This window comes from Stegostoma tigrinum, chromosome 19, assembly GCF_030684315.1.
Source record: "Stegostoma tigrinum isolate sSteTig4 chromosome 19, sSteTig4.hap1, whole genome shotgun sequence".
Lineage (NCBI taxonomy): Eukaryota > Metazoa > Chordata > Chondrichthyes > Orectolobiformes > Stegostomatidae > Stegostoma > Stegostoma tigrinum.
In genome coordinates this window covers 56,012,825-56,036,249 of record NC_081372.1, presented here as the reverse complement: position 1 = coordinate 56,036,249, position 23,425 = coordinate 56,012,825, and the positions used below count along the sequence as shown (strand labels likewise).

General features: G+C 41.2%; 1 protein-coding gene across 3 annotated transcripts in view; it reads right to left on the bottom strand.

The window, feature by feature from the left end:
* nelfcd (negative elongation factor complex member C/D) overlaps positions 1-23,425 on the bottom strand; it is a 44,977-nt gene that overhangs the window by 5,498 nt on the left and 16,054 nt on the right. For 2 of the 3 annotated variants that reach the window (XM_048549988.2, XM_048549989.2), the window contains exons 7-14: positions 22,607-22,737; positions 18,670-18,835; positions 15,787-15,921; positions 12,017-12,156; positions 11,123-11,237; positions 7,013-7,108; positions 5,364-5,504; positions 3,738-3,867 (exon numbers count right to left, since the gene is read on the bottom strand). In XM_048549988.2, the coding sequence (XP_048405945.1) occupies positions 3,738-3,867; positions 5,364-5,504; positions 7,013-7,108; positions 11,123-11,237; positions 12,017-12,156; positions 15,787-15,921; positions 18,670-18,835; positions 22,607-22,737 (1,054 nt within the window). The remainder of the gene's footprint in view (positions 1-3,737; positions 3,868-5,363; positions 5,505-7,012; positions 7,109-11,122; positions 11,238-12,016; positions 12,157-15,786; positions 15,922-18,669; positions 18,836-22,606; positions 22,738-23,425) is intronic. The other variant, XM_048549990.2, reaches the window with a different exon arrangement.

Below are 23,425 nucleotides of genomic sequence, written 5' to 3'. Positions count from 1 at the left end.
GAAGTACATTACACAGAACTTTAATTCAGTGTTTACATGTACTTAACATTATCGACCCACCCACCTTCATCCCTCCAACCAGGGAGAAACAATCTAGTGAACTGTCCCCAAAATCAAAGGCAATAATGTTTTCACCCAGTCATTAAGAAATGTGAGCCCTGACCTGGCCTCATGCATAATGTCCCCTTGGATCTGTTGGCTGAGGTCATCATTTCACTGAGTGAACATATCACAAGAAAGCCAAGCCCCAGTACTCCACAACATGCTGAGCTGAACACATGCATCTCAAGGGTGTTCTATGGTAGACTGGGGCAGAGAAACTTTTCAGCCAGAAGACCATCTGGAAATTTTACTGGTCGTGGCCAAACATTCAAGAAAGACAAATTGCAATAAAGATAGGATGTGTTACAAATAAACACAAACCTTTATTATTATAACTATACTTATACTGTCACTAACAATGCTTTACACAGAATAAGAAAACCAAACTAAACCAAACCTTCTTTTACACATTCTCTTGGTTTAAATATGAAAAATGCAGTTAGTCAATCCAATTCATTGTGGTCTCAAAATCTGGTGTCACATTTTCTCTCTCCACGAAAGCTGCCTGACATACTTATCATTTCCAGCATTTTCTGTTTTTATTTCAGTTTCTCATCAGAGGCAACATTTTGCTTGTCTTGCCAACTTCAAAGCTGCTTTTACTGCAATCTACAATGAATTAGTGCCAGAACCACCAAGTAAAGAGCAAAAGTCAAAAAGATATTGCATAGAGAGAGTCACCACTTGGTTTTCGTACATACAGTGCTCTTCAAATTCCTGCTAACTCATTCCTGGGGCTGGGATGTAATAATGCTTCTTTCACAATAATTTGGGAGGTTATCAATTTTTAAATTTGTAAAGAAGACATTCCTACGCTTAAATGTTCACAAAATTCAACTTATCCTAAAACTAAACACTCTTCATTTACTAACAAATTCATCATTCTTGTTCTAAAAGTCTTAATTACAACTGCATCTGTGGTAAAAACAAAAGATTTTTTCAAACTTACGTTGCAGAAGAACATAAACAACTAAGCAATTAGATGCTCATCTCAAAATATTGAGCCAAGTCTACTCATGGAGACTTTCAGTCAAACACTTTGCAGCTCACTGCATTTATGCTGTGATATTTTAATCTTTGCTCCACTTGCAAATGTCGATCTAGGTTTTCCTGGGTGTATAAATCAGTTTTTCTCTGCTTCTTTCACCAACTACTTTAAACCTGAGTTGTCTGAATACTGACTCTTCTGCCCCAGAAACAGTTTTCCCCATCTACCTAATCAATACTTTTCACAATTTTAAACATCTCTAGCAAGTCCCCACTTAATTTCTCTGCAGTAAGCAGAACAAATTCGAGGTTTGATCTTCTCAATTCTGGCACTATAATAAGCTATACCATTATAGAACTAGAATTAGATTTATCGTCACGTGTACCCAAGTATGGGAATACACAAGTACACTGAGAAGTGTACAATGCCACCATTCTCTGGTGTCATCTTGGTTACAAAACCAGAACTTTAAAAAAATTAGCAGAAAAAAAGAAAGCCAGAAGATAAGAAGCATGTCCAGATCTTAAAGTCTAGGTCTTAACTCCATAAAGGTGTTTGGAACCACCAACGCAAACGCACAACCTAGCCACGGCTTGAAGTCTCAGTCAGACTGTGAGTCTCACATCGATCACCAGGAGGAGCCACGTTCTTGCTGCTGCCACTTCCAATCACTGGAGGAGCTTTGCCACCATCCCCAAACAGTGGCAGGAGCTGCATCCTTGCCGCCATTCCATGCATGGCTTGTTCATGCTGCCAATACCATGCAGCCACCACCTCTAATCACAGAGACAAACCCAGGGGGAACCACATCACCCCCCGATTGCTGGGACAAATTGTGTCAGCTGCCTCTGCCTTCTCAGACTGTCAGGGGGTTGCCAGCTTTCTGTGCATGGTCCTCTCTCACCACTGTGCCAAAGCCACCAATTAACCCCCACAACACAGTCTTGTGGTGCTATGATATTGCTTTGATCCAGAGGATGTACAATTCCTGGTTAATCACTCCCAAAGGAGAGGCGTACAATATAGTGAGTCATGATTATATTGTCGAATCCAAAGGTTTTCAGCCATGAACAGAAAATAACCTACAATGTGAAAAAATTGACAGAACAGACATGTAAAAGCAAGATTTTTTTATAGATTCCTGATGCATAAACACTCTAGTGGGGAAAGGCACTCTTCAGTGTAATACTTTGTCAAGGCAGACCTGAAAGTTTCAGACTGAAATTTTGGACTGTCAGCACCCATGGCACCAGCAATCAGCATCTGAGGTAATAAGATAAATGGGTCAAAAAAATTAAGGGTTGACTTGCTTTTACGTGAAGAGTATTAAAGCTGAAGTGAAAAATAAATTTAGTTTTACGCTTGTAAAACCAAAATTCAAATCTGCAGGAGCCCAAAAAATAATCTCCAATGAACATGTGCCTCTTCACATGGCACTTACATGTATTCTCCAAGAAATACACATTTCCGATTACTGTTCAACTCCAACTCACCTTCAAGGGCTTCCCTTGGATCTCCTGTTGCAGCCGCAGGCTGGATCTGAAGCTCCAGCAGGCTCAATGTGGCTAGCAGGCCATAGTTCTCCCAGGTCTGAGGCAGATCATGGAATAATGCAGTACAGGAGGTCATTCAGCCCCATCTATCTGCTCTCTTATCCTTCAGAGAAGGCATTTCATAGTCTATCTGACATCACAACAACTTGGACAGCTTGGCGGGTGGGTGTATCTCGTTATCGTTGCTGAAGAGCGCACATTTTTTACAATATTGTAAATATTATACAAGGTCAAGGCTACCGACCTGACAACACTCACTGTCTAGACTTATCTATGGAGCAAGGCCACTTGCCAGCGTGAAGGGAATGGTCTACCAGACAAATTCAGGAGAAATGGAACAAAAGTCATCAGACACTGTAGAAGACTCACACTTCAAACTATCCCCACTGAACAGACAAAACAAAAATACTACTCAACAAGAAATGTTGTCAATGCAATAGGAGGAGACCAATTTGCCTTGATTCAACAACACAGTGAATAAAAACAAAGTTGCTGGAAAAGCTCAGCAGGTCTGGCAATACCTGTGAAGGGAAAAAACAGAGTTAACGTTTCGGGGTCCAGTGACCCTTCCTCAGAATACAGTGAACACTCAGCTTCAAGTCAGATCTGCTTCCGTGAACAGGCTATTCATGGATGCATATCAGAATTATGTAAATATAATGGAATAGAACAGCTATGTGCCTTAAAAGCTAGACAGCACCTTTTATAACCTCAAGATGCTAGTCAGGAACAGTTACTACTACAATGCAACTGTTAATCCTAGCCAGCAACACCCTCTCTTGTGGAAGAATAAAAAAAATTTGCACATTATATAAAGTCCCACAAACAGCAATGTGATAATGGCCAGATAAACTGACGTTAGCTGAGGAATAAATAACTAAATATTGGCCAGGAAACAGGGGGAAGTTAACTGCTCTTCTTCAAAACAGAAACCTGCTCAGTTGAATATTATGTCGGAAAGACAGTGCAGTATTATACTGAAATATTAGCCTAGGGATGGTCCTACTATTCCAAAACCTTCCATTTCCATTTCTTCAAATCTCCAGTACTTGTAGTTTCACTCCCCACATCTGTTAAACCTTTTCCCAACTTACCAATGAACTCTGCCACAGCATCACACTCCCCCTCTGTTTTTATTGTGCCAACAATGCTGTCATTCTCCAAGATTGGGAGAAAAAGGTGGACGAAGTCTGACGTGTACGGAGGAGCAATGACATCCAGCACCTGCAAGCACATAAAATCCGAGAATGATACAGCACAAAGGCAGTCATTCAGCATTATGCCTGTGTTAGCCATCTAATCACTCCCTTGCTCTTTCTTCAAAGTCTGTAAATATGGCCCTTCAAGTAAACACCAATTTCCTTCCAAAGATTACTTTTGAACCTGCTTCCATCATTCTCAAGTACTGCACTTAAGTGCATAACAATTTGCTGTGCAAAGAAAACTTTCTTCATGTTGTTTCCAGTTCATTTGTCAAACACCCTAAACTCACTGCACATTCTTGCAGTGTCTGTGTGGGTGTCCTCCCGGTGCTCCAGTTTCCTCCCACAGTCCAAAGATGTGCTGGCTAGTTTGATTGGCCAGGTTAAACTGCCCGTAGTGTCCAGGGATGTGTAAATTAAGTGGGTTATAGGGCTATGGGTCTGGGCGGGATACACTGCAGGTTGGTGTGGACTTGTTGGGCCAAAGGGCCTGTTTCCACACAGTAGGGATCCTATGGATTCATGTCCTCTGGTTACTGACCGCTTGCCAACAAAAATAGTTTCTTCTGCTTAGTCTATCAAAACAATTCATCTTGACTATTTCTATCAACTCTCTTTTTAGCCTTTTCTGTTCTAAGGAGAAAAACCCTGTTACTCCAGTCTATGTGACTGAAGTCCTATCACTAGGACAGACACAGTGAGCTGAATGTTGCACAGAAGAAAGCAATTACATTTACTATTTCTCATATAGAAAATAACTTCTGCTTCCTCTCCAAAGCAGGAACATCCTTGACAGTTCAGAATGAACACAAGACTTGATACATCCCAGCACTATATATCTCTATGAATAAAGCCAGGGATTTCACGTGGTTATAAACAGTTTTCTCAACTTCACTGCCACCTTCAAAGGCTGGTGTATATATAACCCCAAGTGCTTCTCCTTCTGCATCCCATTTAAAGCTACAGTAAGGTCATATTGCCTCAAATCATTCATTCATCCTAGAAAATACATGACCTCACACTTCTCTGCATCATCTGCCATAAATCTGCTCATTTCACCAGTCTGCCTATGACCTCCTGAAATCTGCTGCTATCATTGTTGCAGTTTCTCACATTTCTACATTTTGTGCTACCTGCTCCTGAGAAGATGTACTCCCTCAGATATGGCACAACCCCCTGCAATCCCACCTCAAGGGGCTGAAGGTCCAAGCTTCTATTTTCCAGAGATGCCAATCAGTCAGGGCTCATTGCCGCTTGCTGCAGGGCACTGTAAACAAACGCAGGGCAGGTTTGGCTGTGGTGACTCTTAGGAGAACTCAACCTGTGCCAACACTCGCTATCTGGTACGAGAATATTACATTGGTGGAGTGCCTGAGGGCAGTAGTGTCCACAGAATTGCAAAACTGCCTGAGTAAGCACGATTGTGCACATTTTGTAAACTCAGAACCTATGGTCTCTGCCTCATACAATCATACACTGAGCACTCAGCTGCAGAAAATCAGTGCACAAGCTGCTAACCTCTGTGACAAAGTATCTGATGAGTGAGATATCTGTGTCCAATTTCTCCAAACACTTGCGAATGTAGCTGACCACAGGAAGGACATAGCCGCGACTCAACAGGTGGACCATCCTGTCCAGCAGGGTCTTCTTCAACTCCAGCTAATAGCAACAACAGAGAAAATGTATTAAATATTCAGTTACCTACCCATAACTCTCACTACTCAGATATTCAGGTCAAAGCCAGGGTCAGGAGAAAGGTGCAAGGCTTCTGCTGTGGCTGTGTTAACATCACATCAATACTCTACCAATGCTTTTATTTTTAAAAAATGTTACAATGACTAGGTGTTCTGCTTTTTGTGATGGTGTTTGGAAGATAAATACTGGCCAAGCCACCAGCGATAACGTCTGTTCTTCATCAGAAAGGCAGTGTGGGATATTTTAGATCCACCTCAACAGGGAAATGGGGGCCTCTGTTTGACAATGCATCAAAAAGACGACACTTCCAAAGTGTAATACTCCTTCAGTACTTCACTAATTAAAAGGTTAGATCATCAAATTTCCATCCAACAATAGTGCAGGGATACTGTGCAATGCTTCTTCAGTACTGCACTGTCAACCTTGGTTCTTATGGATTCAAACTCTACAATGGGACTTGAATTAAAGAGCTTGTAGTTCACAGGTGAGAGGACTACCAACTCAGGCACAGCTGACTCCAGGGTTGCTGTTAAGAGGTGTTCATCAAAGGAACCTTCCAACCTACTGCCCTTGTGCACTGGGTTACTATGGGATGAAGAAATGGAAATAAATCTTGAAACAGGAAAAGGAAAGATCAGGGAAAGGTTGATGTCAGTATATGATTGTGCGTGTAGATACGAGGCAAACCTTTATTGAGAATGAGCAGAAAACCTACTCATTGGGCCTCCGTGCAAATCAGCAGACCACTTGTGAAGCTGTGTTAATCTTTATTCTAATTGTACCGGACTCAAAGATGCTCTAGAAAAAAACCCAAAATGTAGCTTGCCCTCACAGGATAAACAAAAACTCTCTCACAGATAGGAACATTTCCCAATGTTATTAAGGGACATGTCGGGTCAAACATACCAGATGGCATAAGAAGGCAGAAACTCTAAATTCTACCTGTCATAGTGCATAGAAAGCTCAACTACGGATTAACAAGGTGTGGAGTTGGATGAACACAGCAAGCCAAGCAGCATCAGAGGAGCAGGAAGGCTGACGTTTCAGGTCGAGACCCTTCTTCAGAAACAGATTATCCACATTGTACCAGGAAGAATTTGATTCTTACACAAACTACAACATTATATCACACATGGATCGCCACATTATTGCAAACTGTGCTGAAAAACAAGATAAATTCTTCCAATGGATTTGCAGCTTGCGAACACTGTCCAAAACTAATCATAGGAGAACCCTTGATAGGTGCAGAATGGAACCTTAAACTTTTCTGAAATCACAAGACTCAGCTAAAGTTCTGCTACAGTGTTCACACTATGCTTTCCAGTCAGCACCAGAATGGTACCTTCATCCTGAGGACCCCAGTTCAACTGTCGGGAAAACAAACAAGCAAACTGACATTTGCTTGACATGTTTTTTGTATTGTTTTTCAATTCCAACAGCCCTCTGCCAATCCCAAGCAATAGAAGGTTTACCTGCTCCATGACATCAAGCTGTGAATGTTCAGTCTCAAACAATTTCACAAGAAGCTGCAGCACTTGGGGATGGAGGAGCTGGTGACAGGTACTGATCTGAAGAAAGACACAAAAGCACAGGATAATAATGACAATTACAGTCCTGAATTAATTATAAAACAATAATCTATACAGCAGGTCTGGTCCCCAGATGGCAAAGAGGTGCAGTATTGGTCAATCTCATGTCAGGGGATTTCTACTGAGACAGCAACAGTTATGTTACAAATGGGCTCAGCAATTCTAGAGGTAACCAACAGAAATGATCACTATTTTGTTCTGACAGTTCCAAAATGTACCTGGAAATGTCCCCTCTCCTTCTTTCTTATTTGGCCATTTGTGTGCACAGTAGCTACTCCATCCCAGGGTAACCCAGAACTCAAGGGCAGTGGGTTGAAAGGTTCCCTTGATGTCTCTATTCTGAACTGCAGCCCTGGAGCCAGTTGTGCCTGAATTTTAGGTGACAGCCTGAGCGATCTAAATGCTACTCCCTTGTTGCTGGGATGGCTGTGCAATTGCAACATACAGCTGACAGGATACACCTAGTTTACATCACTTCCCATCCCAACACACCCAGAACAGTTCTAGTTCCACCAAGTCTGGATTCTGTCACCCATCATGAATCTATCTGCCAGCAACTTTACTTACAGCTACACATTTACACAGGACATTACCTGGGATGAAGCATTTCAGCTTTAAAGACAGGCTGGGTAAGCTCAGGTTTGGGGCAGAGATGTTCAGGGTATTGGGGAGTCATAAATTTTCATAAGTTTATGAGAGGCATTGACAGACTGAACAGAAAGCAGCTGTTCCCCTCAGGCAAAAGGTCAAGAACAAGGCGGCACACACCATCATCCTAGTACCTAAGAAAGCACATGCAACGTGATTTAATGACGACCATCCAGTGGCTCAGACCCCCACAATCATGAAGTGCTTCGAGGGTCTGGTCATGGCCCACATGAGCTCCCAGCCTGCCTCAATCCTCTACAATTTGCCTGTCAACATAATAGGTCTATTATTAGACTGATGAATGGACTCTCTAACTTCAGATAATGCTGATCTTGCTAATGTTGATCTTGCTTAGAACACGCACTGGGCAATGTAACCTGTATGCCTCTGTCCAAGTGGTTTATTTTCATCCTATGATCGGTATGTCCTTACTTACTACGATCTGCCTGTACTGCTCATAAACAAAGCTTTTCACTTTAGCTTTACTTAGGTACATATGACAACAAAATCAATCAATCCAGTGAAAGGCAGGAGGTTTAAAGGGGATTTGACAAAAAGTTTTTTCCACCGAAGATCTGGAATGCCACAGCCTGGGAAGGTAGTTGAGGCAGGTAACCTCACAACATCTTAAAAGTAGTTGGATGAACACCTGAAGTGTCATAACATTCAAGGCTACAGGCTTAGTGTGAGATTGGGACCAGTGTAGGTAGTCATGGTACAGACTCAATAGGCCAAACAGCATCTTCTGTACAATATGAGTCTACAATTCTAGGACACAATGTGGGGCATTTACTGCTGTTTAGTTTGCAATTGCTGTCTCATTGTTTATGTTACTAAAGAAAGGAATTCTCATCAACTCAAGGATTCTCTTGTCAATATCAGACATCTCCAGTTTAGGTACAAAAGGAATAAAAACACCTCTGCTCCATCCCACGGCTATTTCGATGGGTCAATTTTCAGTTTCCACATCTCTTGGGCTCTTATTAGTGAGACGACCAACTTAATAGCCACCTATTCAGTAAGTTTGATTTTCAGGGTCATTGTTGAATATATTCAAGGCTTTCAACTAAGAGGAAGATAATTTTTTAGATTTTAAGGGCATCAAAAAATATGCAGAGAAGGCTGGAACAAAGGTAGTGAGATTGAGGATCACCTATAATCACCTTAAATGGCGAAGTAGGCTCAAAGGGCTAAACAGCCTACTCTTGATCTTCGTTTCTACAGTTCTGAGGTTGAACTCCCTAGACACGTTGTGAAGTAAAAAGCTATCAGAAGCAGGAACCTGGGGGACTTTTGCTTTTTCTGACTGAACTAAACAGATAGAACTGGCTCCATCCATGATCTGATAACATGGTACAGAACAGGAATAAGATAAGAAGCAAGTGATAGACAGGGCTAAGCGATTCCACAAGCAATGGATCATGTCTGAGCTCTGCAGTCCTGCACATTCATTTGTGAATGGCAGTGAATAATCAAGTTAACTGACTGGAGGAGGCAGTGGCAGGAATAACCCCATCCTCAACGATGGGGGAGCCCATCCCGTCAATGCAAAAGATAAGGCTGAAGTATTCTCAACAATTGTTGGCCAGAAGTGCCAAGTGGATAATCCATGTAAGCTGCATCACAGACATGTCAATGTGAAATCAAGGAACAGCTTAAGACTCTGGACAAAAACTATATGGGACTGAAAGACATTTTGGCAAAAGTAATAAAGGGCTGTGCTCCAGATCTAGCGACACCACTAGTGAACTTGTTTCACTACAGGTGCAACCACCTATGTACTGATCACAGGAAGCAGGAGGAATCATTCCCTGCCAGTTAGAGCCCCAATTTAGTCTCTATCATCAGCAAAGTGATGGAAGGTGTCATTTAACAATCCTGCTAAGCGGCACTTTCTTAGCAATAACTCTTCACTGACACCCAGTTTTGGTTCAGTCAGAGACACTCAGCTCTCAACAGCATTACAGCCTTCACTCAAACACAGACAACAGAATGAGCTCAAGGGCAAATTAGGGTGACTGACCTTGACATCAAGGCAGCATTTGACCGAGTGTGGCATTAAGGAACCTGAGCAAAGTTGGACTCAGTTGGAATCTGCAAGATAGGGTACCACTATCTGGAGTCATATCTAGCACAAAGGAAGATGGCTAAGGTTCTTGGAGGTCAGTTGTCTCAGCTCTAGGCCTACAATGTAGGAGTTCCTCAGGGTAGACATTTTAATCAAACTGTTCAGAGATGTTATTGCACACTTCTGGAGCGGGTGGGGCTTAAACCCAGGACTTCTGGCTCAGAGGTGGGGACAAGAATCTCTTAGTTCCTCAGGGTAGTGTTTGAGGTCCAACTATCTTCAGCCACTCCATCAATTACCTTCCCTCCAGCAAAATGTTAGAAGTAAGTTGCTCATTGTGCAATCATCAATGTTCAACACCACTCACAACTGCTCATATTCCGGAGCAGTTCATGTCAAATATGCAACAAGACCTGGACAGCATTCAGGCTGACAAGCAGAGAGTAACATTCATGCCACACAAATGCTAGGCAACATCGCCAATGATCTCCAGAATCCAGCCATCATCCTTTGACATTCAATGGCAGTACCATTGCTGAATCTCCCCAGTCCTGACATCCTGGAAGTTACCATTAACTGGAGATTGAACTGGACTAACTATATAAATACTGTGGCTATAACAGCAGGTGAGAAGTCTAGGAATTCTGCAGTAAGTACTTCAGTTCCTAACACCCAAAAGCCCATCCACACCTATGAGGCACAAGTCAGGAGTTGTAATGTAATACCTAGAAAGGGTCAACTTAAAAGCCTAAAACCATCCAGGGCAAAGCAGACTGCTCGATTGGGAGCATATTCACAAACGATCACTCTCTCCACCAATGACATCCAGTAGCAGCAGAACTGTACATATCGCTAAGGATCCTCCAACAGCACCTTCCAAACCCTAGATCGCTACCGTCTAAGTGACAAGGCAAACAAAAAAAGGATAAAAGGGAACATGACCACCTGCAAGTTCCTCTCAAAACCACACACCAACCTGACTTCAAACTTCATTGTCGTTGAATGTCACTGCGACAAAATCCTAGATCTCGACCCTAACAGCATTGTGGATGCCCCAACACCCAAGGACTACAACTATATTCAAGAAAGCTCACCACCTCTTTCTCCAGGGCAATTAGGGATTGCCATTCTCGTGATGCCCAGATCCCTTGAATGAATTTAAAAACACAGATTAATTATGTTCTTCTTCATGGGGAAAGAGCTTCTTTCTTCTAAAGCAAAAGATTACTTAAGTTAACCTAATGATATAGGATGGGGATTTTATTCATTTCAGTTACCTCATCCAGCAGCGCTAGGTGAACAGGTGTATGGTCAGTCTGCAACTGAAAATAGCTGGGCTCTGATACAGTCCAGTCAACCCATTTCAGCACTCCCATTGCTACCACCGGGAACCTAATGGTCAGAAAGAAATAATCAGGTGTCATGATGCAAAAAATATGAAGGCAAGAACTGCTCACATTTACATTGATACAGCATATTGTCATCATCTTCTGACAGTTCACTTTGCTACACTGAATTTTAGTCCCAGAATTTTGTGGCAGTTTTTTAAATATATCTGGGTATTTCTGATAACTGGCCAAAAAAAAAGAGAAAGCTTAGCAAACCACCAGTGCCTCAGACATTAAGGATCACTGCCCAGCACACTGACAGAAGTGATGGATGTTACTATATTCTGCCTTAGGCTGTGTGCAGCACAAATTTAAAGAAAGAGTAAAGCTCTCCACTCCCTCACCAAATACTCCCATGCCAGGGCACTGTATGACAGATCAACCATGAGACGTCTCTCAACAGTTCATAAACACAGATCTTTCAGTTTTATGCAAAGAAGGATTGAGATTTAAAGTTATATAGAGCTTTAGGGGAATGACAGTTTCAAACAGCTGATAAGATGGGGCTGTGGATAGAAATTTAGTGCTTCATAAAATTAGAGTGTGAGTATTTGTAGTTAGGTAGGACATACAGAAGAGGAGGAGGAGTGAAAGCTTGATGTAGAATCAGAGAGATGATGCAGACGGATACGGAATAGGGGATATGCATTGTTTAGAGAAAGGTGATGAGAGGAGGCAGTAGGCTGAGGTTCAGTGTTGCACAGATGGTCCCATACCTATGACACTCATTGCATATACTGATAGAGGTGTCTTAAGGTCCCACACATATCCTGTGGAACTCACCGAATACATTGATAGAGGGTCCCCAGTTCTGCAACTAACTCTGAAGCCCCTTTGTTTTCATTGCAGCATAAATTGTGAACTGTTTCAATGGCCTTCGAAGTTGATTTCAGCTCATCTTTGTTGATGTTAAATCTTTTGTTCTGTCAAGAACACAGCACATCTGGGTTATACAGATACAAAATACTGGGACATATTATAGCTAGTACATTCTGGATTCGAAATTCCTTTGCATTTTCCAAATCTATCTCGTTCTCTCTAAATGGTGTAGTTTTGCATGTTAGAAACTAAAACGTCCATCATAAATTTAATCTATATTTTTCTAATCAACCTGTTGAGAAATATTATTACACACTTCTGAAGGAGGTGGGACTTAAATCCAGGCCCTTCAGTCCAGGGGTATGGACATTACCACTACACCACAAGAGGACACATCATAAAATTAAGGCTTGTTTTATTAAACCTATTTTAATAATCAATCTGTTCAGAGATGTCATTTCAAATTTCTGGAACAGGTGGGACTTGAACCCTTGTCTCTCAGTGCAGGGGTATGGGTACAACCCCTGAGTCACAAGGGGACCCTTATAAATTTAACACATAGAATGTCAAAGCAATTTGGCACCCAAGTACCATTCCACCAATCTACTCTTAATTGTTAAAGTATTGCATTCAAGTAGCACTTAGATACTAATAACCTGCTCACCAATGCTCAATTTCAATTCCAACCAGACTAATCAGCAGACTCATTGCAAACGTGGTCCAAAGCTGGACAAAAATGTTGAATTCTGCAGAATGAGACGGGAGTGGCTGCCCGCAACATCCACGCAGTAACTGACCATGTGTGACACAAAGTAGCCCTTGCAGAACTAAAGTCACTGGGAATCAGTAAAATGCCAGACTTGCTGCAACCACACCCAGCAGAAAAGAAGATGGCTGTCATTACTGAAAGTCAATAATCTCAGCAGCAGCATATTGCTGCAAGAGTTCTCCAGGGCAACATCCTAGACCCAACTCTGTTTGCAGTGAACACCAATAACTTTTCATCAATCATATGTGGGGCTATTTGCTGGTGATTGCAATGTTCTACTCTACTTTTCAGTTACTGAAGCAATCTGATGATGCAGAAATCCCTCAGCTCTGAAGTGGAGTGCCAGTCAAAGCCACATGCTCAAGTACTGGTGTAGGGCTTGACTGTATGATCTTCTGACTCCAGGGTGGAAGAATTCTAAATTCATACTCAAAACGTCATGGTATTTGATCAGTACAACTTATTTGTTCTTTAAGGATATCATATTCCAAAAGACAACAGTGCTAACGCAGAATTCAACTCTATACTTTTATGTGAGAGCTATATTTATACCCCATTAAAATCACATCCCAATAATTATGGTCTCCCTTTATCATATAAGCAATTAAAACTCAACTATTTATCCAGCAGCCATTCCTTCATTCCATTAGGTCTCAGGTATTCCTTCACACCATATTTGATGATAAAAAGAGGCAAAACATACATGACTGCAGACGACATTCCCATTCTTTGTTTTCCCATTTGCCCTATGCACATTAAATTTCCAAGCATCTTTTCTCCAGTATATCTAACAATTTCCTGGAATTTGGTGCTTTCTCCACCATCTATTTTGACACTGCAGTACCGATCCTCGGTCTTTTCTAATTCAAAAATTTTGTTTGAAGCATATTATCCATGTAGTACTTAATAGATATTGCCGCTAATTCCCTGTTTCGAATCTCTTCCAATATTTTCACAAAGAACAAAAAAGTTAAATCCAGCACCTCACCAACAGCAAAAGTCTCTCCCGCCAAGGGACCTTTTACGAAACCTCTTATCTTTTTAGTTTTCTAAGCTAAACAGCTATATTTACATGCCTTTCCCAGAAGAAAAATATAAATCCTCCTTTTACTCAAGAAATCTGTCTCAATAATTTGCATAAGAAGGAAAACAAGAAGTTTCATGCTCCTGGCACCTCCCAATGACATAAATTTCAAATCACAGTACTCCATTTTTAAAAAATGCTTTGTACACCCAAATAAATTTTCCATCTTGAGATTTTTCATAGTCATACTCCAATGTAATACTTGAAAATTAGGATCTGGACTTGTTGAGTGTCAATTCAGCTATCCAACTGACCTGGACTAGAGCAGTTCAAGAAGGGAACTCAACACCACCTTCTCGAAGGTGAGTAAGGATGGGCAATAAATACTGGCTCAACCAGCAACACCCATGTCCCATGAGTGATTTAAAACAAAATTCAGAATTCACAGCTCCTCCATTTCAGTTCTGGAAGGCCCATTTTGACAAATACTACTAACATTTTCCTAACAACGTTAATGATGCAAGTGACACTTGATCCATTCTTCCTGATTTCCAATCCTATGCACATAAACACCCCAAAAGCCTGATTTCTAAATTTGAATTCTATTTTAAGCTCATTTCTGAGAATGCTTTCAAATTCACTGCTCCTCCCCACAACCAAAAAATCATTTACATGCAACATAGACAGAACTGAAAGCTCACCCTTGTGATGCCAATAAAAATGGCAAGGTCTGCTTTTAATTGAAGGCAACCCAATTCTAATGAAACAGATCTTACCTAGAAATACCAAGCTAGAAACACTATTTAAGCCGTATACACATTTATTTAATTCCCAGAGTGTCTTCACTGAATTTTCTCTCTTTTGGCGAACAAAGAAATAGTTCCATCTTCAGGTGGTCTCCCAAAAGAAATGCAGCTTTAATATCAATTGATCTGCACTCCCACAAGTATTTGTTGCTAACAAATAAAAAATTCAAATTTGTTTTTTCTGCCAGTGAACCTACTCTAATATCTTGATCGCCCACTCTTTCTGCAAAATCATATCAGATCATAATCAGTTAAAACAAACAAGTCTACACTTTCTTAAATAGATTAATAGATTTCCCAAGGATTTCGGATTGGATAGTCCGAAACACCATGGTGATGTTTAGCTGTTAGCTCATTCTTCATTCCTGTTTTTAAATTGCTCTCAAGTCACTTGGAACTGTTTGGAAAACATTTCACTCTAGTTCAACAATTCAACTTCCTCTTTGAAGGCTGTTTTGCATTAAACGTGATGTCCGAGTTGTGATAGGCTGCCAGACACAAAACATAAAAGTACAGTATGGAGGTAATTTTGCTATTAATTGCAGATTGCTAAGAAGTTTGTCATGAGCAATGTCCTTTCCTTGCTGCTTCCATTCTACTGCCAAGGCACTAACTGTCTTAGCAGTGGCTAGCTACATCCTGAAAACAAAGACCTTTATTCATTCATTTTTCCTCTTTTACTCAGTTCTGTTGGAGTACAAGAGATGAAGTAAATTGGGAATGGGTGATGCCAATTATTGAGAGATCAGGAGTTTGCCAGTTTTAAAATCTGAGGAAGGATCGATGTTTGATAGAAGACTGGAAATGGGCCAAGGCCTGACCTCAGTTGAAAGCACTTGGAAATAAGTACAGTTGGAAAACGCAAGAAAAACTTAAAGGAATAACAGCCCACATAATAAATACGAAATAGGAAGAGATGAAAAAGGTTGTGATGGAAGAGAGGTTGTAGAATTCAAAAACCAATTACCAGGTCTTCCTTTTAACTTATTTACGAATTAGATATGTGCAAAAAACAGTCTATGCACTATTGCACAAACATTCTGTCTGCTGGCATAATGCATATCATTACATGAATGTATTGAGTCCTGAAGGCATCATTCCAATTGATATCAGAGATCTGAAATACAGAGCTGACCTTTTTCCATGACTCCACCACACTGGCGGCATAGGCCAAAATGTAGATGTACTTGTGTTTATGCTCAGGGTTGATTTTAGAGCCTGGTTTGAAGAGGGATTGCATGAAAAGATCGAGGAAGGCAGGGACTCTGATCTAAAAGGAGACACAAAGGATCAAGTTAGATTTAGACATTCCTGGGTATGAAAGCACATTTTACAGGGAGGTAACGAATAATCAAAAATCAAAAATAATCATAATAGAATTACCGGTCAGTTTGTGGCACCAATTTTCAAACTTTGTCAGAGATATTTGCACATACAAAACATAAGTAAAATTCTATTTCTTTAAAGATAATCCCCTGATGGTATCCAATGTAGTATCATGTCAGATTTTTGCTTTATGCTGTTAAAGGAGTTCAATAAATGAGATACTTGGGATATGAAGAGTTAAAACAAAAGCTTAATTTACTTTCAAAAGTATCACCTAGAGGCACAGGAACCATGCAGAAACATGGGTTTGTAGTGCCACGTCACTGCAAGGTTATGGAATAACAGCTGCCTAGAACAGAGATGCAGTGCACATATATTTGCACTGTAGGCTGCAGACAAACCACTCAAATCAATTGGAACATCCCTACAGGATGGCATAACAAAGTGTTCCCAATGTGAGTAGCCAGGAATGTAAAAACAGCTTGTAAAAATCAAGCAAACAAAGAAGATAATTACAAAATGCTCTGATGTAGGACAAGTTGTTTTTATTATAATACAAACAAAATCATTTCAATATTCTGTGATAATGCAATCTTTCTGTGAACATTTTCAATCATACAAATACCACACTTCACTTTGATAATACAAAGACAAAACTGCAAAGCTGGAACATCTAAAAGCTTTCACTGGAAACTCTGGAAAAGCTCATCAAGTGGTTAGCACCGCAGCCTCACAGCTCCAGGGACCCAGGTTTGATTCCAGCCTTGGGCGACTGTCTGTGTGGAGTTTGCATGTTCGCCCCGTGTCTGCGTGGGTTTCCTCCGGGTGCTCCGGTTTCCTCCCACAGTCCAAACACGTGCAGGCTAGGTGGACTGGCCATGCTAAATTGCCCGTAGTGTTCAGGGGTGTGAGGGTTGTAGGGGGATGGGTGTGTGGGTTATAGGGGGATGGGTCTGGGTGGGATGCTTCAAGGGGCGACGCGGACTTGTTGGGCCGATGGGCCGATTTCCACACTGTAGGGAATCTAATCTAATCTAACCTTTTTGTTTGTTTACTTCTAGCATCTTATTTTAATTTTTAATCCCTTCCTTTGAAATTTACAGTAATGTATCAGTGTCTTATTGATGAACTGAATCTGTTTTATAACTTCAGGCACCCTATACTCTTGTCTTTGTGTGCCTTTAACTAGGTCAGGTCAACATGACCCAATTGAAAGTGATATCTCAAAACATCAATGCAGACTGGGCAACCGTTTTGTCCACGTTCCGTCTACAAAAATGAACTTCAAGTTGCCTACCACTTCAATACACAACTGTCTTCCCTGGCCAATATTTGTCATTCTTGCTGCAATGTTCCAGCGAGATTCAGCACAAGCTGGAAGAACAACATCTCATTTTCCACTTGGGGACACTGCAGCCTTCAGGACTCAAACTGAATTAAATAATTTTAGACCTTGAACACCTTCTTCTATGTCCTTTACCCACCCCCACACCCAGACCCTGTCAGGTCATGTCATGGTCTATTTTCAGCCCAGCCAACCCATTTTCACCTATATGTTTATCCCCACTATAAGCCTTTTTTTCCCCTTCCTGGGCATAGTACAATCCATCCTTGTGTGTCTGTCTAGGCTTTATTTCCACCGATATGCTCGCTCCTTTACCCCTGATCCTCAGCATATATACCACCTTTTCTTAATTACTATCAAGTCTGAAGAAGGATCACTTGACTCAAAATATTAACTGTATGTTCTCTGCATTGATGCTGCCAGACTTGCTCAGTTTCTCCAGCAACATCTGTTTTTGTTTCAGATTTCCACCATCTGCAGATCTTTGTTTTATCGCAATTATCTTTGCTTTTCATTTATGAGATGAAGGCATCACTGGTTAGACCAGCATTTACCGCCCATCCCTTATCACCCAGATGGCAGTTAAGTCAACCACACTGGTGTGGGCACAGAGTTACAGACCAGGTAAGGATGGCAGGTTTCCTTCCCTGGAAGGACATTAGTCAAACAGATGGGTTTTTCCTGACAATCAGCAGTGCCTTCATGGTAATTATCAGACTCTTTCCTCCAGACTGGAAATGAATTCAAATTTCACCACCTGCCCCAAGGTGGGATTTGAACCCAGGACACTAAACATTAATTGCATCTCTGGGTTAATCATCCAGCAATAATACCATGAGGCCATTGCTACCCTGTACCCCATATGTGAGTTGCCCAAAACTGATTTGTAAATGGGGGCTTTTCAAATCTAGGCCCAATCCCATTGCTGACTTTTGACTGCAGTTGGAATAGACAGTATAATGAATTGGGAGAAAGGTTTCTTTCACTGATGACATCATATGCAAGTCATCCTGGTAAAGAAAGCTCTGCTACAGTCTGCTTTGGCATTTGCAGAGTGTAGATGGTGGCCATTTTGCTAGCCATTTTGATGTCAGCAACACACACTCCATAAAATTAAACAAACCAAACAGGTTTCTGAGACAAGAATGGGATTCAGTGTCACCCACTAGAAACTGCACATGTGTGGACAGTACTAAGATTAGCTTTGGTGCATCACACAACTGAATCGCTCACAACACAGGCCTGCCTGGGATGCAAGCTCCTGGAACCATATTTGGGCTCAAGACAAGACACGAGGGGAATTACTTGAGAAATTAAATATGTGCAAGTTTTGAGTGCTATTCTTACCAATTCCACAGGAGGTGGATCCATACTCGTGAACATTTTGTATAACACAGTGATGTCGGCAGGATTTAGAGCTCCCTTAGATAGCATGGCACCGAGTGCCTGGCAGGCTCGGGGATAGGATGCAGCAGTGCCCAGCGCTAAGGTGATCTGGCTGGCATCATGACCTCTGAGAGAAGGCAGCACAAAGATAATTATTTTTTCCAACATCACAAAACAAAGACTGTGCAAAAAGCTGAGGATGTGTGTTTGAAGATACCAAACAACAAGGGATTTGGTGTGGTATTGTGGTGGGTAGGGCGATCCTATAACTATGCTGGGTCTGCTGATCCTGTTTGCAGTGGGACAATCGGCCTCATATCCCAGGGTTACTAAGGAAACTGTCAGGCAGCATTTGCATTTCTCAGTGTCATCCTCAATTCAGTTGGAAACAAATTCAGATCACTCAGATGGTTCTGATTAAAGTCCTCCTTCAGGTCTTGAGGTGAAAAATCAAGGCTGCCATTCCAGTGCTGTACTGAGGAAGTTCTGAACTGTTGGAAATGCTAACATTCAGATGAACGTTAAAACAAGATCTCATCTACCCCCTCAGGCAGATAATGTCATCAGCTCTTTACTATTTTGAAGTAGAGCAGGTGAATTCTCCCTCGCCAATACTTAAGCCTCAATCAACAAAAGAAAAAGAGACTATCACACTTCCACTTGTGGGAGCTTGCCATATTTCCTACATTACAACAGCAGCAACAATTTGAAATACTTTTTTGGGTGTCAAATGCCTTGAGGCATCATGCAGTCATAAAAAGTGCTATACAAATGTAAGTCTCTCTCTCTCTCTCTCACTCACTTATCTATTTCAAATATTCCTGCTGGAAAATGTATTTCCACGGATATTGACTGATGACAGACTCGATTCAGATTCCTCATAACCAAGCAAGTCTGGTTCCGGGGTTCTGGAGGGAGTCCAATGTCTATGAAACCGTATCCCAGCAACAATCAGCACCTCTGAGAAATGTGGGAAGAGTAAGGTTGTTGGGTTTGAGAGAAACAAGAAAGGAGTTTTCACATTTCCAAAGTTGGTTATTTGAACAGTAACCCAGAGAAAAGGAGCCCAAGAGAGAGGAAAAGCAAAATAGCAAGTGCAGGTTTCAATACACTACTCACTCCCAGCTGATTGCTTCTGTTTAAATAACTCACAGAACTACTTCCATCAGTTCATTTGCAATTCTAACAGTAGTCTACTATGACAGAAGCAGGTAACAAGGACTAAATAACATAATACTTGCTGAAACCAAGAAATTCAGGGGCTGTCGCCAGGGACCAGATGGCCCTGAGACCATCACTACGATGGTCTCACTCTAGACTATACTGTCGTGGTGGAACATGAGCAGAGGGAGAATGGGGAAAGAATTCAACAGCCATGATCCCTGCACTTTATCACTGTTTATCAATCTGGAAAAGATGAAACCCAGGAGACAGAAAGCAGGGAATTCTAAATCACTAATACTGCTCATGTCAGAAAACCGTTTGTTTTATTATTAACCTTAATGACTGAATACCTTGAAAACTCTGAGCCCAAAAGAAATCTAAAGGGTAGGTTGTAGTTGACAAAGCTGACTGAATTTTTTGAAGAGTTAACTGAATTAGTGGCCAGGTGAACGTCTGTGGGTATTATTCATACGAACTTCTATGGGACACTTGATATTATGCCTCATTAAAGATTGCTAACTAAAGCTGAAGCTCTTGTTAGTAAAGGCAAGCTCTTGGACATGGTTCAAAAAATGGCTGAGTAGAATAAAGCAGAGAGAAAGGGTAACAGGCAAGAACTCTAACTAGAAAAAAGTGATTAGCATTATCTCACGAGGAACCATGTTGAGGCTTCAACTATATCCAAATTGATTTGTGACTTAATTGAGGGGATAGAAAATCATGGATCAAAATTTCCTGTTGATGCTTTGATAGCTGGGATTGTAAGATGGGGAGATATCAATAGATTAAGTGAGTGAGCTTAACAATGGCAAATGAATTTCAGCGTAGGAAATGTGAGGTATTCAATTTGGACCTAAGAAGGACATGCAGTACTTTCTAAATGGTAAAATACCACACTAGGAAGAGATAGTGGTGCAGTAGTAACGCCACTGGACTAGCAATTCAGAGACCTGGGCTACTGCTCTGGGGAGGTTTCAAATCCCAACACAGCAGCTGGTAGAATTTTAGTTCAATCAATAAATCTGGAACTACTGTTGATATTTCTAACAACTCATCTCAGTTTTCTAAGATCCTTTAGGAAACAAAATCAGGCTCTCAGCAGTATGGTTGACTTTGAATTGTTCTCAAAGGAAATTAGGGTTGTGCAGCTAATACTCACAACACAAAAAACAAGACTAGTGGAGGTCTGAAAATATGTGGATGTGTCGGTAAATAGATCATCAAAATATCACAGCAGAAAGAAAAAATATCTTGATATCGAGGATATAAAACAGTGAAGTCATGATTCAGGTATACAAAGCCCTATTTAAATCTCACATTGAACAAAGATACTGGAAAAGCTCAGCAGGTCTGGCAGCATCTGTGGAGGAGAAAACAGAGTTAACGGTTCGGGTTCCTCAGATGCTGCCTGACCTGCTGAGCTTTTCCAGCAACTTTGTTTTTGTTCCTGATTTACAGCATCCACAGTTCTTTTGGTTTTTATTGTTGATTAGTATAGGCCTACAGGGAATAAAATTCAGAATGATTGTAATTTACCTGGCTTCTAAAATTTAGTTTTGAGCAGTGATTATAGAAAGTAAGCACGAATGCAACAACAAAATACTTCAAGTGTTGCAAATCTGCAATAAAAACTGAATTTGCTGGTAATACTCAAGAAACATTTGTGGCTGAAAGGTCAACAACTTGAAACATTAACTCTTCCTCTCTCCAGATAGTGCTAGGTCTGCTGAGTAATTCTGAAATTTTCTGATTTTTATTGTACAAACTACAGACATGGGAACTAAAATTTCAAAGTCAAAGGGAGGATTGATTGAAGGTTTCAGTACTGCAGGGAGGTTTCTTTAGAGAAACTATTTGGTTGGAATTCGAGAACGAGGTGCCATTATCTAAAAGTTAGAGCCAGGCTTTTCAGGAATAAAAATAGGAAACACTCCTACATCATTTCAGCGGTCAAAGTTTGAATATTTCTGATGCTGGATCAGTTGTTAGTTTTAAATCTGGGACTGATAAGTTTTGTCAAAGCTCTTAAGGAATGTGGGAAAAAGATGAGTATGTGGACTAACAGTGCAGATCTACTGTGGTCTCACCGAATGGGTAACAGGCTCAAGAAGCTAAACTGTCTGTCCCTTAATGCATGCCCTATTGCTCCATGACAGTGATATTGCAGGAATTATGTGGAAGAGGTAGACTCAGTGTCCATGATAACATATCACCTGTGCTGCATGGTGTAAGGAATGCAAGATGACCTGAATCATAGAATCCCTACAGTATGGAAGCAGGCCATTTGGCCCATCATGTCCATACAGACCTTCTGTAGAACATCCCACCCAGACTCCCACCCCCGCAAACCCTACTCCTATTAACCTGCAATTCCCATATCTAACCCACCTAGCCAGCACATCCCTGGACACTATGGGCAATTTAGAATGGCCAACCCACCCAACCTGTATATCTTTGCATTGTGGGAGCAAACACACCCAGGCACAGGGAGAATATGCAAACTCCACACAGACATTCACCCAAGAGTGGAATCGAACCCAAGTCTCTGGTGCTATGATGGAGCACCGCTAACCACTGAGCCACCATGCAGGCCTGTGTCCATCAAACTGTACCCTTAGCACCTTAGGAATAATGGGATAGAAAATCAGTGAGGAAAGAATTTTCAGCACATATCTGAACGAGAAGAGTCTTTGGGAAATTTCCCAAAGATTTCTAGGATTTCTAACGTACTTACTTCTCATGTGCATATCTCTGAACTTCCTGCGCAATTCGTCGCACAGCTGCTCCACCTTGTTCCTCCTGGGCCAAGACAGACATTATAGACTGAGCATACAGGTATGTATGCTCTCCATGACATACCATTTTCTGAGGAAAATGCAAAGCGCAGGATTGGTGAATATGCCTTACACAAGAAGCTAAGTGATAATGTTGTGCTTGCTGCATACTGCCTGCTCATAGTAATAATCCAAGCTCATTCATGAGGAATAGTTGCCTGTGCAATGTGTTAAGGCTGAGAGGAAGCTTGAGAATGATGAATTATCATTTTCATAACTTGCTTTCCAAAGTAGAGATAACTGGATTTTTTGGTTTCAATGTTACAAATGTCCTCTTTATAAAAAGAGTCAGAAAGTAATTTGAAACACTGAGCTAAAGATAGCTGTTCCATAAAATCATGTGACTTTAGCTCAATAAGTAGGTAAGCTATCTAGTGAGCTAATGGCTGGGGTGTTTAATAATTAGGACCTTTATGAGCTGCAGAGGCGGATGGACAGAAGAAAGCTTCATACCAGCTGAAGGGCAGTTGCTGGAATGAAGCCTCAAGCTGTGTTAATAGTCCAAACAGACATCACTTGGGAAAAAAACAACTCTTCTTCAGGTTCAGTAAAGAAGTGTGTGTTAGTTTGTTTACGTATCTCAGCAGAAGATAAATTACATTTGGTGAATATATAGGTGGTCACCAAAGGGGACACGTGTGACACTGGCAGTTCAGTAAGGAATTTTAAAGTAAAGGTAGGGGAGATACTTCACCGGGATTGAGAGCCTGCAAAGGATA